This window comes from Arabidopsis thaliana (assembly GCF_000001735.4).
Source record: "Arabidopsis thaliana chromosome 1 sequence".
NCBI classification, from domain to species: domain Eukaryota; kingdom Viridiplantae; phylum Streptophyta; class Magnoliopsida; order Brassicales; family Brassicaceae; genus Arabidopsis; species Arabidopsis thaliana.
This window is the reverse complement of record NC_003070.9, coordinates 30,175,590-30,190,854: the sequence shown is the minus strand read 5'-3', so window position 1 is coordinate 30,190,854 and position 15,265 is coordinate 30,175,590. Positions and strand designations below refer to the sequence as shown.

Genomic DNA, 15,265 nt, shown 5'->3' with positions numbered 1-15,265 from the left:
AGAAAACATATATGCGAACTTTCGTTGTGAAATAATATACATCAATAAATACATTCGTTGAGAATAAAATGGAAATATTTTTCAAGAGGTGCATGTAGGTGATACGTCGTGTTTCAATTATGATTTTTTCAAAGAGGGTCTTTTAAGAAAATGCAAATATTTAGGAGAAAGCCACTACCAACAATATTTGAATGGTCATCGGGCGGCATCATTAGCTTGTTTATTGGAGTCGAATCGAACCCATATGTAGGTCCACCTAATAGTGCAATTTTTTGAAAAATAAAATAAAAAACATAATTTGGTAAACACATATATACACGTTGTCGATGATATATATGGTCGAGAGGATAATTGAGAGCCGTGGGATGAAAGAGACGGCTCCGATTGTCAGTTTTACAAGTTGCCGAAGAAATATCCAAAGGCATGGAGCGTATTGCTGCATTGTTTATGGCTTAGGAAGATCCGATACTCTCTCCTCTCGATTCTGTCTTTCTTTATTCTCTTTTTTTTCTTATAGAAACATTAACACTTGTGAAGTGGGACCAAATCATTTCACGAGGAGTACTAGTAACCCTTTTTAACAACGCAACGGTACCGATATCTTCCACGTGGCCAATAGTAAACGGTTCTAGAGATGTAAATAAGGAGGCACTTTTGCTCAGACACATAATGACAGAATCGTGTTATAGAGAGAAACGGTGTTTTATTGAGACACGTCACACACCTTCTCTTTACCTGCGGCTGTGACAGCTGCCTGCATCTTTCCCGTATTTTTCAGATATTTCTCTCTTTTTCTTTTTTTCTCGTAAACTAAAAATCCTCCGACGGCTCCGCCTTTGCCACGCCATTTTTGAACTTATTATTAAGCTTCCTGTTTCCTTTTATACAAAAATGATCACATAGTGAGTAACGCCCACACGCTACAAATTTACCATTTCGAAAAAGACTAATACATCTCTTTTCAATCTATGTTTATATTAAAAAAAAACAAAATCCTAGTTACGATTTTCGTAATTTGAGTTTGGTTCATAATTTGAAATTCCATTTTGTTAATGCGGCCTGTATAGTTTGTAAGGCCCATTTACAATACAAACGGACAATATTCTCGAAGCCCAGCTTCTTCTTTTAGCGAAACTCAAATTTACACTTTTTACTGCTTGGTTCAAAACTTGGTTTCCATGTTGTTAACTTGCTGCTAGTTGCCAATTTCTATTACACGATGATGAGCTTACACATCCTATTAGTGTCGATATTTTGACACACACACAAAAAAAAAACGGTCAATCTCGATCACAAAAGACAAGTTTGCCGGCTTTACGACACAATCCTTGTTCCCCAACAGAGTTGACAACTTTACCATAACTATACATCAATGGCATCTTCCCCATAACTCTATGAAACTCCCTAATGCAATTCCCTCTTCTCTTCCTATGTTCCACTCTTCTACTGCTCAATCCCACGTCTCTTACTCTCTCTTCTACTTCTTCGTTACGCGCATCTCCCCAATCCCTAACTCTCTCAGCTCCAACCATGATTGGCCCTGCCCTTAACCTATCTGCAGCTACAAAATTCATCAGTATATCCTCGCAGTTACGCATTTGGTCCACAATCATCCTCATCTCCTCCATCTCCACACCTCCCTTGCAGCTATACTCAAACAGATAATCCTGTTTCATCATCATGAACTTGGTCAACACAATCGAGTATTTATCTGGATGAACAGTGTATATCCACTCTTTCCCCTGCAAATCGAAACCGTGTGACCTCACAAACGTTCCTACAAGGCGATCAGGATTCGACTTCCACACTGAAAACGCAAACTCCAACGATCTCTGGTCAATCTCGACGTCATCATCACATATCAAAACAGCACGAGTGTCTACAGAGGAACGAGGGAGGAATCTAGCGTTGAGGCTGCTCGAAGATTGCTGAATTAGAGAGATGGAAGCAGAACCAGGCGAATACTGAGTCAGATTCTGATACAACTGGTCAAGTAGTTGATCAGGTGTGCTAGGGTTACCCCATAGGACTAAGATGGAGGATACGATCGAGGATGAAGAATAAGAGGCCACGATGGTTTGCAGAAGAGGAATCCGGTATTCTGAGTAACCATTGATTAGAACGGTGATCTGATCCGATCTGAGTTTTTGAAATTCTCTCTGGTTCGTTGCATCACATGGATCTGGATCCCCTGAGAGCGTGCGACAAAACACGAGATCCGTAACAACGAAAAGGAACCAGATAGAGAACCTCACCGATTTGACTCCCATATCAGCCTAACTATCCTATCAGTTAGTTCCGATTTGATCGATAAAACAGAGAAGAGCGATGGATGTAGCATTCGAGGATGGATCGCAATTTCGTTTCCTATAAGCGTGCGTGTGTCTATGTCAACAAACAGGCAAAGAGAAAATTACCTCGGAAGCTGATGGCATTCCGGCATCAGAATCTCCGTCTAGAGATTTGGAATTCCGATTGACTAGTTGGAGTTGACCATCATCTTCGGCGGTTAGAGGCTAATTAACGGCTCACATAGTCACATGAAGCTAAAGTGAATCATAAATGCAAGTGGGTGGGTTTTCACTAATAAAGCCCTATAAGAATTATGTAACTAAGCCCAATATAGTTTGAAATACAAGCAAAGCCCAATAGAGTTTGAAAAACAAACGTAGCCCATACATCTTTCTTGGTATGTTACGGCTTATGGCGTAAAAGAAAAACATTTAACTAACAAAACGGGTGAGATAGGTGAGAGGCTACTACTATATACGTAGTGTCTAGTTTAGTTATAAGGCCAGCACAGCACAACACACTTATACCGACAAAACATGTGTGTCATTTAACTCGATGACAAAGCACAGAAACAAGTTGGTCGTTTATTTTAAGCAAAGTCATAGGTACACTGTCTAATTAATAAACTAATCTTTGAGATTTCAAGCACAAAACAAATATTCAATATCAACAAGTCATGACAGAATCCTCTGCCTAGGATTCCATTGTAGATAGAAACGGAGACAAAAAACAAACGAATGAATATTGAGATCTAGTTAATAACCTTTTGCCCCAAGGAAAAAAAGATCTAAAATAAAAACATAGATAGGTAAAAGAGGGAGTGAGAGATGCATGAAAGTGAGTAAATGGTGGGGAATCGAAGAGGGGCTTGTACATCGGGGCAGCTTTAGATGCGGCAGCAGGTAAGGTCCCATGTGAGCTGCTCAAACCGTGAAAGTGCAGAGAGTGGAATTGGGACCCATGCACGTGATCTTTGCTCTTTTTCAGTTGGTAGTTTGCCTTTTATATATGCAATCTCTCTCTCTCTATATATATATATATATCTATAAGTGTGTTGTGTTTCATGCATTTGGTTTGCCTCTAGGGTCAACAAAACTAAAGCACCTATATCATCAACCCTTCTTCAATCAACTAGCTAGGCATGTGATTTGATTATTAGATCACACTGATCTTTGTGACTTGAATCAAGTGACATTTTGGTCGGATAACATAAAATTGGTTTCTAGTTACAACAAGATAGTTTGGTGATACTTATTAAGTTGTTTTTGCAAATAATTAACATGTGAAAAGCGATAAAATTAATGGATGGCCCATATTGTTAATTTAAGATATAGACAGTGATTGGGGAAAAGATGAGGAATGTAGGGACTGCTGTGTAAATAAAAATGGTCCCGACAAGAATCTTCAAGAAAAAACCTCACGAAATCCAAGTTTGAAAGTTAACGGTCACAAAATAATTAAAAAAAAGAAAAGGAAAGAAACAGCCTCGTTCGTCCCGCTATCCGTTGTCACTGTTACAGTACTTCTCTATAGGGGTATAACCGTCATCTCGGTTGTTTCTTTCTTTATTTTTCTTATACTCAGATACAAAAATTGCTGAAATTACTTTTATAGAGGAAAAAATGCATGTCTTATTATAGGGTAAAAACAAGCCTGTCATGAACGTATTATTTCTGTTTATAACTTTATAGAAAATATTTTTACTCTTTAAAGAAACATTATTTCCATGAATGTAAGCAAAACTACTAATTTTAATAGATAATACAGCTAAGTAATAGTCGCATTTCCCTTTTTTCTTCTAATATAAAGGGTATATATATATTAGGCCAATTAAGACTTTTCTGGTAAATGGTAACTGATAGGCCCAAGCAGAATCGTGCAAAAAATATTCGTAAAAAAAGAATTTAATAAATAAATATTCGTAATAATACTACATATGATTATTATAATTTATGTACTACTACTGTATGTGTTTGAAAGAGAGAAAAGAAACGTTGTAGAGAAAAAAAGGAGCAGAAGAAAACGGAGGTTTTTGTTTAATTTCCGGATCGTCCAAAAGTTTCTCTTTTTTTTCTCTTCCTTCATTGTTTCGCTGTTCCTGCGATTCTGAAACTCCTCAAGCTTTCCATTCAGAATCGTAGCAATGGCTTTTCCTCTTTGATTTTGTTTTTGATCCGTCTCTCTCTCTCTCTCTCATTGCGTTTAAGGGGTCGCTTTTTTTCCTCTTCATCCTCGCCGCCGGCTTATGGCCAACTCGCCACCACCTTCGTCGCGAAATCCTCCGAAGTTGTTGGTGGATTGTTGGTCGTTTCCGTTTCTTCTCTCTATGGTTCCTACTCCCTCATAATTTAAGGATCTGTATCGGAATAACCGAAACGATCTCCGGTTTCGGATTTGAATATTTTGGGGGAAATTAAAAGAATGGGGAAAGGTTGGTTCATGGTAGAGAAAGCTAGAAGATGCTTAAGGACGGTGTTCTTCATGGTTGCGATGCTTGTCTCGCTGTTAGTTTCTTCGTTGCCTGTGCTTGTAGCCATCGGCGACGTTTTGGTTCCGACCTTTTTGCTTTCAAGCTTTACCTGTTTGACGTGTTACGGCTTCAAGGAGCATCTGAGTCGATACGCTTTCAAGAGCTCTTTGACTGATATTCCTCTCGTCTCCCTCGTCAGATCTTTCCTTGTCATCTGTAAGAACTAAGAACCATCCTCCTCCTTCTTTTCTCTCTGAGTTTTGCTTTTTCTCGATATGATTGTATTCTTCTGTTCATGAACAGGTGTCTACTCTCTATCCGATGCTCCTGCACTTTCGCATGGCCCTTACCTTGGAACTGTATCGCTGTGTTCTGTTGTTTCTGTTGTTCTTCTATCAGTAAAAGCTTGCGTTTTTACTGCAAATTCTCAACTTAACGACCAAGCCTCGTCCTCTCCGTCAAGGCAAAGACTCCATCTGAAAAAGTCTTGGGGGATGCCAGTTTTGTTCCTTTCATCTGTTGTTTTTGCTCTTGGTCATATGGTTGTTGCTTATAGAACAAGTTGCAGAGCTAGGAGGAAACTCTTGTATCACAGAGTTGACCCTGAAGCTGTGAGTTTATTATTATCATCATGCTCTTCTTCTTCTCTTTTTGCTCCAAAGCTTTGATCTTTGTTTAACTTATTGATTGTGTTGCAGGTTCTTTCTTGCAAAAGTGTCTTCTCTGGTTACCAGAAAGTCCCACGTTCTCCAATTCCTTTGGTAGGAAAGGCCTCCAAGGTTGATGGCGAGGCAAGACGAAAGCTGCATCCTTCAGTATCCAACGATGACGGAGAGCTACCTGCGAGATTGCTTGCTGATCTTGACAGCTTATTCATTACAGTCAGAGGGCTCACTGTGCATTACAAGATTTGCACACCTGCTTCTCCTCGCCACTCTATCTCCTCCTCAGTTGAAGCCAACTCTATGCTTAATATGCCAGAGGCGATGGTGGGAAGGTTGAAGCTTGACAGGAATATATTGAGCATGGTCACGAGAAACAAGCTCAACCATCACCACCATAGGAGCTACAGCAGTCTGTTTAACAATTCTTCTTCCTTGCACGACCCTCTCCTTGATGGTCTTCCTACTTCTCCTCGTCTTTTCAAAGATATTCAGGAAGAATCGTGCCGAGAGGATGGCATCAATGTGTCCAATTTTGGTGCCACGGAACAGCAAGATGTTGGTGGAAACGGCCAATTTGGTGTAGTGTTGGTCCATGGATTTGGCGGAGGAGTGTTTTCTTGGAGACATGTGATGAGTTCTCTTGCCCATCAACTTGGCTGTGTTGTCACTGCATTTGATAGGCCTGGTTGGGGATTAACCGCCAGACCTCATAAAAAGGATTTGGAAGAAAGAGAGATGCCAAACCCTTACACTCTGGATAATCAGGTGAAGTTCTGTTCAATTCCGGACTATGTTTATTACTTATGAGAGCTTTTTGTCTTTGCTCTTAGAAAGAAATGTTAAAACTCAAGGATCTGTTGATGCTTTCAGGTAGACATGCTTCTTGCCTTTTGCCACGAAATGGGATTTGCTTCTGTAGTCTTGGTTGGCCATGATGATGGAGGTTTGCTTGCTCTCAAGGCTGCACAAAGATTGCTAGAAACAAAAGATCCCATCAAAGTCAAAGGAGTGGTTTTGCTTAATGTAAGCTTGACGAGGGAAGTAGTGCCAGCTTTTGCAAGAATACTTCTGCACACATCACTAGGAAAGAAACACCTTGTTCGTCCGCTTTTACGCACTGAAATAGCTCAGGTGGTGAATCGCAGAGCTTGGTATGATCCTGCCAAGATGACAACCGATGTCTTAAGGCTATACAAGGCACCACTTCATGTGGAAGGCTGGGATGAGGCACTTCACGAGATAGGCAGACTCTCATCCGAGATGGTGCTTCCAACTCAAAATGCATTGTCACTTCTCAAGGCAGTGGAAAACTTACCAGTATTAGTCGTTGCTGGAGCCGAAGACGCACTTGTTCCCCTCAAGTCCTCCCAAGTCATGGCTTCAAAACTCGAAAACTCTGTAAGTCCTCCCTCTCTATATCTAATTAAACACCTAAACTCTGTTGATACGTAACTAACATTATACATGTCAACAAACAGAGGCTAGTAGCAATCTCAGGATGCGGACATCTGCCACATGAGGAGTGTCCCAAGGCACTTCTTGCAGCCATGTGCCCATTCATAAGCAGACTTGTATTTAGTGAGGACTGAGTGACTGAGTGATCACTGTACTTAGTGAGGAGTGAGTGACTGAGTGATCACTTCTAGTTGTCTTCTTAGCTCACAATCGATTAGTGTTTGCGAGTTTTTTTTGTCTGCCCCAAAAGGAAAGAAGTTGGGGTGATTGAGGTCTTAGTAAGTCTGTATTCATTATAAGCAGAGTTATTGTAACATTCTCTGTTTTTCTCATCAGAGTTTTTAATGGTTTGGAATAATTCTGTTTATTTTCCACTTAAGAGAAGAGTGGCTAAATCTTTGTAAAATTTTGCGGTAGAATACGCGCAGTTTGAAAACGTTATTTTCTTCGTGTACTCCTAAATGTCATGAAACTTGAAGGTCTCTGAAGTGTGATCACCAAAGAACCGAATAGAAACATTAAAAACACAGCAACTAAGCAGGTTCTTAAACTTAACGTTACTCTCTCAAACTAAACGTTAGGACGACAAATGAGATACTTCTTGCAAGCAGATAGAAGAAAAGTGTAGGGAGAGAGACTACTCAATCCAGAATATCAGAGATAGCTGTCTTCTTAAATGGATCACCTTGAGCCAACTGTGCAGCCATGGATTTGTTTGGAAAGATATTATCCGCCTTCAATCTATCTCGCATTCCATATGCAGGAGATTTGGCGTTTATGTAAGCCTGCATGAGGGCTTGGAACTGCCTAAGCCGAGATGTATACCCAGCTTCCCTCATTTTTAGGAATATCTTCTCTGTGTTATGAACATCTCCCCGTTTTGAGTACTCGTCCATGATATACATGAAGGAGTTCATCATCAGTTTTGTATGGCTCTGTTTTGATGCCTTGTCCAGCAAAGAATCAGCCTTTTCAACTTCTCCAGCTTCCACATAGAGCTTGATGAGTGCATCCCATGTCGTTGCCTCGATCCTGCAACCGCTCTCAGCCATTCGTTTAACCAGATCCTTACCCTTTGAGAGCATCTTGTGATCTACGTAAACCCTCAAGAGAACGGAGTAAGTACTAGAAGAAGCTCTTCTGTCCATCTTCACAATCTTCTCAAAAATCGCCTCTGCTTCTTGCACTTTATTGAGCTTTCCAAAAGCTTGGATTGCAGCAAGGGATTCCTCAAAGTAGGGCTTTGATTCACAGATCTTCCATATTCTTTTCACTTCATCTTCTCTCCCAAGAGAGGCATAGATGGAGAGCAAATCTTTGAATGCCCGGCGATTTGCCTCTAAGCTTTCACCTTCCATCTCTTTCAAGACTTTCTCGGCTTTATCTTTAAGGCCAGCTCCCGAATAGTGTCTAGCAGTGAGAGCTTGCGTCTGGAAGTCCAGTTCAACACCTTCATCTTTCATTGTCTCCAGAATTTGCTCCATACCACTTATGTCATTTGTTGCACCTTTGACATCAATCAGGATTTTGTAAGTGAGAAGACTTGGCTTGATATTTTCTTTCTCCATGAGCAATAGTACATCAGCAATTTTCTTCCTGTCGATCCTCTTGTGGAGCAGAAGCATCTGATCACAAGTAAATCCAGAGAGAGGGAATCCCAAGTCCTTCATTTTGTTAAACACCAGTTCGGATTTCTTCACATTGCCAGCAGCAACACAATTCGCCAAGAGGGTACGGTAAAGCACTTCCCCTTTAAAAGATTTTGGGATCTTCTGCATACAAGCTTCTCCCTTTTCTAAACCACGAATCTTAACTGTCAGATCTAACCGAGAAGCATAATCTCTCTCAGTCATTTCAATTTTCTTATTTGCTTCCAACCATTCTGACATCTACACAAACAGAAAAAAGAAACCAAGGTAAGCACTTGAACCAGTTCAGATACAGAAAGTTAAATCACGAGTAAGAAGAGAACTACCTGTAACGCTCTTCCATACATGCGACGCCTGCGCAGCTGGAGCATTGCCTTAGCAATCTCAACTCGAGTGATCTCATTTCCTTCTTCCACCCATTTATCAAGAGCACTACCTATAGACAGACCGGGTGCGGAGACAATGGTCTTAAATAGCTCAGATTGTTTCTTTTCAACTGTTTTTCTACTAACGTCGGTTTCAATGAGGTCTAGTTCTTCTTCTTCTTCTTCATCAGCGGAGAGCTTTCCCTCATCTTCATCACTACTAGTTGAACCTTGGCCAGACTTTGAACCTTCCAGTTCTGAGAAACCGTCTTCGAGGTCGTCTTCCTCTTGATCACTTTTAGTGCCAGCACTGGAGGAAAGAGCACGATTACTCAAAGAGGAGATCTCGTAAAATCTTGGCACAGCTTCACGTTTAGTAGAAGCAATCGAATTGGAATCAAAGCTCCTTTCTCCTCCTAATTGTATATCTTTTGAAAACACAGCAGAACAAGCTCCCAGTCGGAGTCTCTGCGTTCTGTAAAATTCACACACAAAAACAAAAGTTGGAAAAGTGTGCTAATACCAACTCAACACAGATATGTTAATGGCAAATCAAAACCATGCTCAAAATTTCAAATTTTACTCGAAATCTGTTTCACTGCCATTGAAGACACATACATAGCTACATCCCTAACAGTTTTTCGAACAAAATCAGAGATCCTTACCTTCGTAAAACCTTGGAAAGAGCGAACATGCTTCCTCTGTTGAAAATCTCTCTGGAAATTACCTGCTCTTTCAATCAAAAGACACACACCCAACAAAAATCAGACTAACATTATCATTTTGCAATGCTATCAGATTCGAAGGAAAGGTTACGCCTTTCACTGAAACGATCGGACCCAGAAAAAAAAAGAGAGAAGTTCGAATTAGACAAGGAATACCGAGGAAAGAAGCTAGAGGATTACGTGTAAGCACACAATGCGCGAGGCTGATCAAGAAATGGGATGGGATCTAGAGAGTAGAGAGACTACAAACACAAAGGGTTTATGAGACAAGTCGAGTGTTAAAGAAATGTTTTAGGGTTTTACGTTTTCTTTCTTTTGACCATTTTGTCCTCCAACAAGGTTTGCTTAATTGCATCCATAAATGGGCTTTTCGTAATAAACTCATAACCTATAACCTTAATTATCGTCTTTTTGTTTTTGGTTAATGCTTTTTTTTTTCTTTTGTCGTATTGGTTAATGCTTAATATATGTACTATGCATAGTAGGGTCACGATTAGATTTTAAACTTTGATGATTTCTTGTTAAGAATGTTAACAATGTTTTTTTTTTTTTAAACCTTGATAGCAGTTTTGTACAATGTCTAATTCAAAACAGTGAACTTTTATAAACAGAAAATACATAATCAGGAAATTAGATACCAGACACAAGAAAAGCATGAGGCTTGAACAATTACGTGTGATAGTGTTGCGACAATCCAACATTGCGATAATTTCCCGGTCCATTCATACATCAGATTTGGCAGTCCAAGGTCTGGATGAGTTGGTCTCTGCTCCAGAAGTAGTCATCAAGCTTCCAGTATCTGACATGTAGTGATAATTGTAATTGATTCTGGTCACCAAATCAGCCAAATGAGGGAAGTGTCCCACATTCAGCTTCGAAGATAATACCTGCAAGTTCCATCCCCCATTAAGCATTAATCAATTATATATAGCTTCACAATACAACAAGTACACAGTTTTCGATTTACTTACTCTGAGAAGGAAAGCAATACAGTCCTCAAATTGTTTCTCTATACGGTCTATTTCCATTTCGCATCTAGCCTTGATGGCTGAAACTGCTCCACCGCTGCTCAGTGTCTGTTGTATTGAGTAGAATTCTAGAGCTAAACCGAGAATCATGTTGATCCGACTTGCGATGATTGCCCACTATACAAAAACCACCAAACACTAGGTTTTTAGAAGCCTACAACTTCAAATATATACTATGCATTTTAAGAGGTCGCTTAATGCCTTCATGGTCCATTACCAGCTTTTCTTGAACCACAAAGCATTGCCGCTGAATCGATAACAAGTAGGTTTCATGTACATATATGACCTCATCCAGAGACCCTGCTTTTACCATCGCTTCACACAGTTCACGCCACGCAGTGTGATATACCTGCTTACAAAATACAGTTAAGCATGGCAAGCTTTTCATCTTACTCAAGCCATGTGATCAGCTTTCGATTTTGCCACAACTCTAGCACAAACTTATATTACTCCAACGAAAAATGATACTGTAATTATAACCAATCATTTAGCATTGGACAATACCCTGTCCATTACGTATTGATGAAAAGCATCCACAAAGTTGAGGAGCTTTTGTTCTAGTAACCAGTGGTGCTTGCGGATTTTTGTTGCAGAGCCTTTACCCTATCATACACAAACACCAAAGTCATCAAGTTTATCAAACTGAACCACATTCTTATGATTCCCTTTATATTTATATGTATAGATCAAAAGACTGATTAGGCTCTTTCAAACTGGATTTGGAAGTCACGGGATACAGTCTAAGAAGAAAGAAATGAGTTTGAGAGATATCAAAGACCTTCCACATCCACCTTCGTGCTTTATCAAGCACATATTTTGCTCGCTTGACCTTCAACAAAAATCCCATCACCTGTTTTCAATTAAATAATTACCACATAGAGGAACAACAAACTGTTTACCACAAAAATAGCTGGATGAGAAAGGGTTACCTGGTTATACTTCTTAATGGCCTCACTATTGGCAATAAGCTCAAGTGGCCATGGCACCTTAAAAAAGAAAACAGTTCAGCTCTTCAAATACACATAGATGTGGCCTATGAGATATACCAGTACGGATTGGATGGAAGACTAAGTTGTTTCTCTAGACCTTGTATGTGAATTTGAGAGACTCGAGACAATCTATTCCAAAGCTGTTAACGCGGCTTTTACGAGTTGAAGAAAGGGGTATTATGTCACCCTTATCATCTTTGTCTCTGTCTTCTCTGGAAATAGATACCACCAATGAATCAGGACTGCTTAACAGCATGGCATCAGCTGAATTTCTAATTGATTCCTGTAGAAGACCATTACACTTTAGAAATAAGTTTGGTGTATGAACACATATACGGCAACAGAACACGGATACATAAGCAAACAATTAACAAGCGGAATCATTTTAGAAGTGATAACAACTATAAAGATGAGAGCAGTGTCTCTTAAAAATACACCAAACCTGGTTACCTGAAGTATTATGTTCAACTCAAAATCATCATTTGATGACTCTCCCTTGCCCAGCCTATCGAAAATGACAGTCAGAAAATGCTGCAGCAGGTCCCCTGAAAGTTTTAAGGGGTTATTAAGATTTCAGATACAACCATATTGCCAAAACAGTTGAGCACATAAAACGCACCTGAACCTAGCAAGTAAATGGCGCGCAATACAGCAAGTTCGTGCATCAATTTCCAGTCATTCATTAGTTTTGACAAAATCACTTTGCCAATGTAGTCCACCTAAAACATACACAACTTTCAGAAGGTAACAAGAGTATGCATGCCATAGGCACAAGCAGCAATGTTGAAGATTACATCACCCTACCTGCCTCCTTATGTAAATTGTGAAGCATTCCTGCATAATTACAACGGGAAGTCGAGTATCCATTGGCTCTGCCTTTAGCAACCAGCTGAGAACTCTTGAAGGAAGTGTACTATTCTTTTGGAAAGGTAAGAATTCTGACAGATGGAGCTTCGGCTTTTTTGTTGATCACAAAGATTTCAAGATAAGCAAACAGAAACTATTGCAAATGAGAGAAAATCGAAGAAAAGTGCCATAAAATAATCATAAATCATCAGTATCAAAGTACCTGGAATGACGGAAGCAAAGTGGGAAAGGGAAATAATGTTTCTAGAAGGTTTGTGTCATCCTGAGAAGAAATATATTCAGATCTACCAAATTGGAATCCAAATTTGTAGTTTGTTCCACTCAGTCCAGCATCTGCCATGCCAGATTCTTCAAAAACAGCACTCAACAGACTCTCATCATTAAGAGAGGGTAGACAATAGTTTTGCGACAAGTTCAAGACATTCCAAGCATTTCTATTCCTCTCAAGATCCATTTTAGATACTGAAACAACAAGGTTTTCATTACAGAATAACCCCTGCAACGCCTTTTGGGCAGTGAGACCACTATTTCCATCCTTAACACCTGTAGCATAGCATGCACTCTGGAGTTCTGATTTGGCCTCCATAGCTCTTTTCTCTTGCACAGCACCGACCAACAACTTATACCACATTCGCTCTGAGCATGTGAGAACTGGAAGATCTTTATTATCCATGTCATTCACAAGCTCTCCACTTATATATGATGCTAAAGTTGGAGAAATCTCCCACTCATCCGCCTCATCTTTCCACAGATATCTAGAGACATGATCACCATGGCCTATAAGGCCGGCGAGTGTCAAACAAAAGACTTCAGACAAGGATAAGTCCGCAGTGCTACTACAGCTGCTCATTTTAGTCAGGAGACTACCAACGCTAGATTTCCCATAACCATTTCGCCCATGGAACTGAGTCTTTCCAGAATTTTCTGAAGACGTGGAAGGAATATGCTGCATTAGCTGCAGTGACTTTCCAGCAGAAACAATAGACTTACAGATGTCTTTAATGAATAAGGGACATAACACCCGAGTATTTTGCTCTTTGTCTTTGTCAGAAGCTAAAGATGAGTTGGCGTCATGTCCACTCATTACTTTCTTTTCGTTTAGTGAAGTTACATTTGATTTTGAGTTGGGCACCTTCATCAACTGATAGCTTTTCTCCCAAAACTCTGCATCGTCAACGGAGACCGATTGGTTGGCTGTAAAAAACAACTGCGAAGTACCAAAGATCAAACCTTCAATTTGCTAGCCATAATACAAAATACTCTATATTGAAGCAGAAATTGCTAGAAAGAAAAGCGTTGAACATCAATGTAACACTAACCTCTTCACAAGGATCATCAAGAGTTCCCTCAAACAACCATGAATCCAAACCCTCTATATATGGCAATAAACTTCCAGCAAACATTTGCAACAGCATGTGAAATCCTTCCACCTGGTCCAAATATTTATCGCTAATTCAATTACGAAAGTAACCACCAACAAAGATTAAAAAGAAAAACACAGAAAGTCATGAACACGGTCACAACCTCACCACCTTGTACAAGGCATACTTCATCAAGCTTCTTGTAAAGATAATCAAGAACATGGACAGCAATCTCAGCAGCGGAAATCGTAGAGTTTGAATCAAAAAACGTATGAGGGATGGCACCATGTACAACTTGTAAGAGATATTCAGCACCTGAACAAAGACTTGTACATGGAAAGAAAAGAAGAAGAATACCGTTAAATAAAAACATGAACACAGAGTTTAGCATTTGATATATGAAAAAAGAGTATAGGCTACACACCTAGATAAAGAACTGGTTAATCCCAAGAGGGTTGGAGTAACAGTAATATCAGAATTGTCGATCATCACTTCCTCTTTCAAAGCAATATCTCTGAGTCTCTGATCCAATGCCAAATGTAAATTAGTCTAAAGCAAAACAACATATGTTAAAAGAAACAAAATGAAAAGAAAGTTGAGGAAACTTGCCTCAAGCCATGCGGAGACAGAGTCAGAGAATGCCATTAAGGTAGGAGGAGACCTAAGAGAGGTATTAATGGCAGCAACGATAGACTCAACGAGTTTCAAACATGTAGCGGGATACAGGAACCCAGCGAGAAGAACATGAAGGCTTGAGTGAGACAAATGAGAGACGCGTATATGACTTTTGGCGCGGAAAGTTTGTCCAGTTTGGTCCCAGAAAAGGAAGGGACTAGACAGACCTTGCAAAGCTTGTAATAGACCTCTCACCTATTCAACGAAGAAATTGAGGATACATAGAAACTGAACAAGTCAAAAGAAAAGATTGAGAGAATTGTGTGGGCTTACCAGATCCAATTCAGTTACGCTCACTGAGGGAAGAGCCAGTTCTGAGTGTGTCCAAACTCTGCGGCTACACATCGCTCCCGGAATTAGGGTTTGATCAGCTCGAAGCAACGACTCCATTATTACTGGCTTCTGCGACTGTTAATTTTGATTCCCATAGCACAATTTGGCTGTACGAGGGAAATCGAGCAAGCTTGCCAAGTAGTATGAATTTGAGAGCCAGTGACTGAGAGAGACTGTGAGAGGAGAATGCGTCGCCGATCAATTGCATTTACCCGGAATTACCCTTTTGTAAAAGTACTTTCTTCCTTGACTATTTTTGCACTTTAAGGATTTATAATCAGTACTATTCATGATATGACCCCATGCTTTTAGAATAGTTTATGATCACCCTAAGAAATTTTTACCATAGTTGCATTTTCAAGTACCACCAATGTCAGAGATGACGAAGGAA

At 39.9% G+C, this 15,265-nt stretch overlaps 4 protein-coding genes across 11 annotated transcripts; 1 reads left to right on the top strand and 3 right to left on the bottom strand.

The window, feature by feature from the left end:
* Positions 1-1,031: 1,031 nt before the first annotated feature.
* On the bottom strand, positions 1,032-2,935 carry AT1G80290 (Nucleotide-diphospho-sugar transferases superfamily protein; the record flags this gene model as incomplete). Of its 2 annotated transcripts, NM_001084385.1 has the most annotated exons (2): positions 2,418-2,491; positions 1,281-2,276 (listed from the first exon to the last, which is right to left on the bottom strand). In NM_001084385.1, the coding sequence occupies exons 1-2, from the start codon at positions 2,433-2,435 to the stop codon at positions 1,281-1,283; spliced, it is 1,014 nt and encodes a 337-aa protein (NP_001077854.1). In that variant the 5' UTR covers positions 2,436-2,491. The 2 variants fall into 2 exon arrangements, with proteins under 2 accessions (NP_565236.1, NP_001077854.1); NM_106678.3 differs by having other exon boundaries at positions 1,032-2,935.
* Positions 2,936-4,138: 1,203 nt separating this feature from the next.
* AT1G80280 (alpha/beta-Hydrolases superfamily protein) lies at positions 4,139-7,320 on the top strand. Its single transcript, NM_106677.3, has 5 exons — positions 4,139-4,978; positions 5,066-5,373; positions 5,461-6,192; positions 6,298-6,825; positions 6,906-7,320. Exons 1-5 carry the CDS (start codon positions 4,714-4,716, stop codon positions 7,014-7,016), a joined length of 1,944 nt encoding a protein of 647 aa, NP_178144.1. The 5' UTR covers positions 4,139-4,713; the 3' UTR covers positions 7,017-7,320.
* On the bottom strand, positions 7,294-9,948 carry PPR596 (PENTATRICOPEPTIDE REPEAT 596). 5 transcript variants are annotated; one of them, NM_202461.3, is made up of 4 exons: positions 9,778-9,948; positions 9,562-9,623; positions 8,858-9,371; positions 7,294-8,771 (listed from the first exon to the last, which is right to left on the bottom strand). In NM_202461.3, exons 2-4 carry the CDS (start codon positions 9,588-9,590, stop codon positions 7,524-7,526), a joined length of 1,791 nt encoding a protein of 596 aa, NP_974190.1. In that variant the 5' UTR covers positions 9,591-9,623; positions 9,778-9,948; the 3' UTR covers positions 7,294-7,523. The 5 variants fall into 5 exon arrangements, with proteins under 5 accessions (NP_974190.1, NP_001077853.1, NP_001321807.1 ...); NM_001084384.3 differs by having other exon boundaries at positions 9,802-9,948; NM_001334976.1 differs by having other exon boundaries at positions 7,322-8,771; positions 9,562-9,628; positions 9,778-9,890.
* Positions 9,949-10,109: 161 nt separating this feature from the next.
* On the bottom strand, positions 10,110-15,213 carry emb1427 (Spc97 / Spc98 family of spindle pole body (SBP) component). Of its 3 annotated transcripts, NM_106675.5 has the most exons (16): positions 14,815-15,155; positions 14,476-14,736; positions 14,291-14,388; positions 14,030-14,192; positions 13,825-13,935; positions 12,708-13,712; positions 12,443-12,595; positions 12,258-12,357; positions 12,089-12,183; positions 11,736-11,921; positions 11,579-11,635; positions 11,428-11,499; positions 11,154-11,252; positions 10,867-10,998; positions 10,593-10,766; positions 10,110-10,508 (listed from the first exon to the last, which is right to left on the bottom strand). In NM_106675.5, the coding sequence occupies exons 1-16, from the start codon at positions 14,929-14,931 to the stop codon at positions 10,344-10,346; spliced, it is 2,988 nt and encodes a 995-aa protein (NP_565235.3). In that variant the 5' UTR covers positions 14,932-15,155; the 3' UTR covers positions 10,110-10,343. The 3 variants fall into 3 exon arrangements, with proteins under 3 accessions (NP_565235.3, NP_001320296.1, NP_001320295.1); NM_001334975.1 differs by having other exon boundaries at positions 10,114-10,508; positions 10,867-11,252; positions 14,815-15,213; NM_001334974.1 differs by having other exon boundaries at positions 10,114-10,508; positions 10,867-11,499; positions 14,815-15,213.
* Between the last annotated feature and the right edge of the window lie 52 nt (positions 15,214-15,265).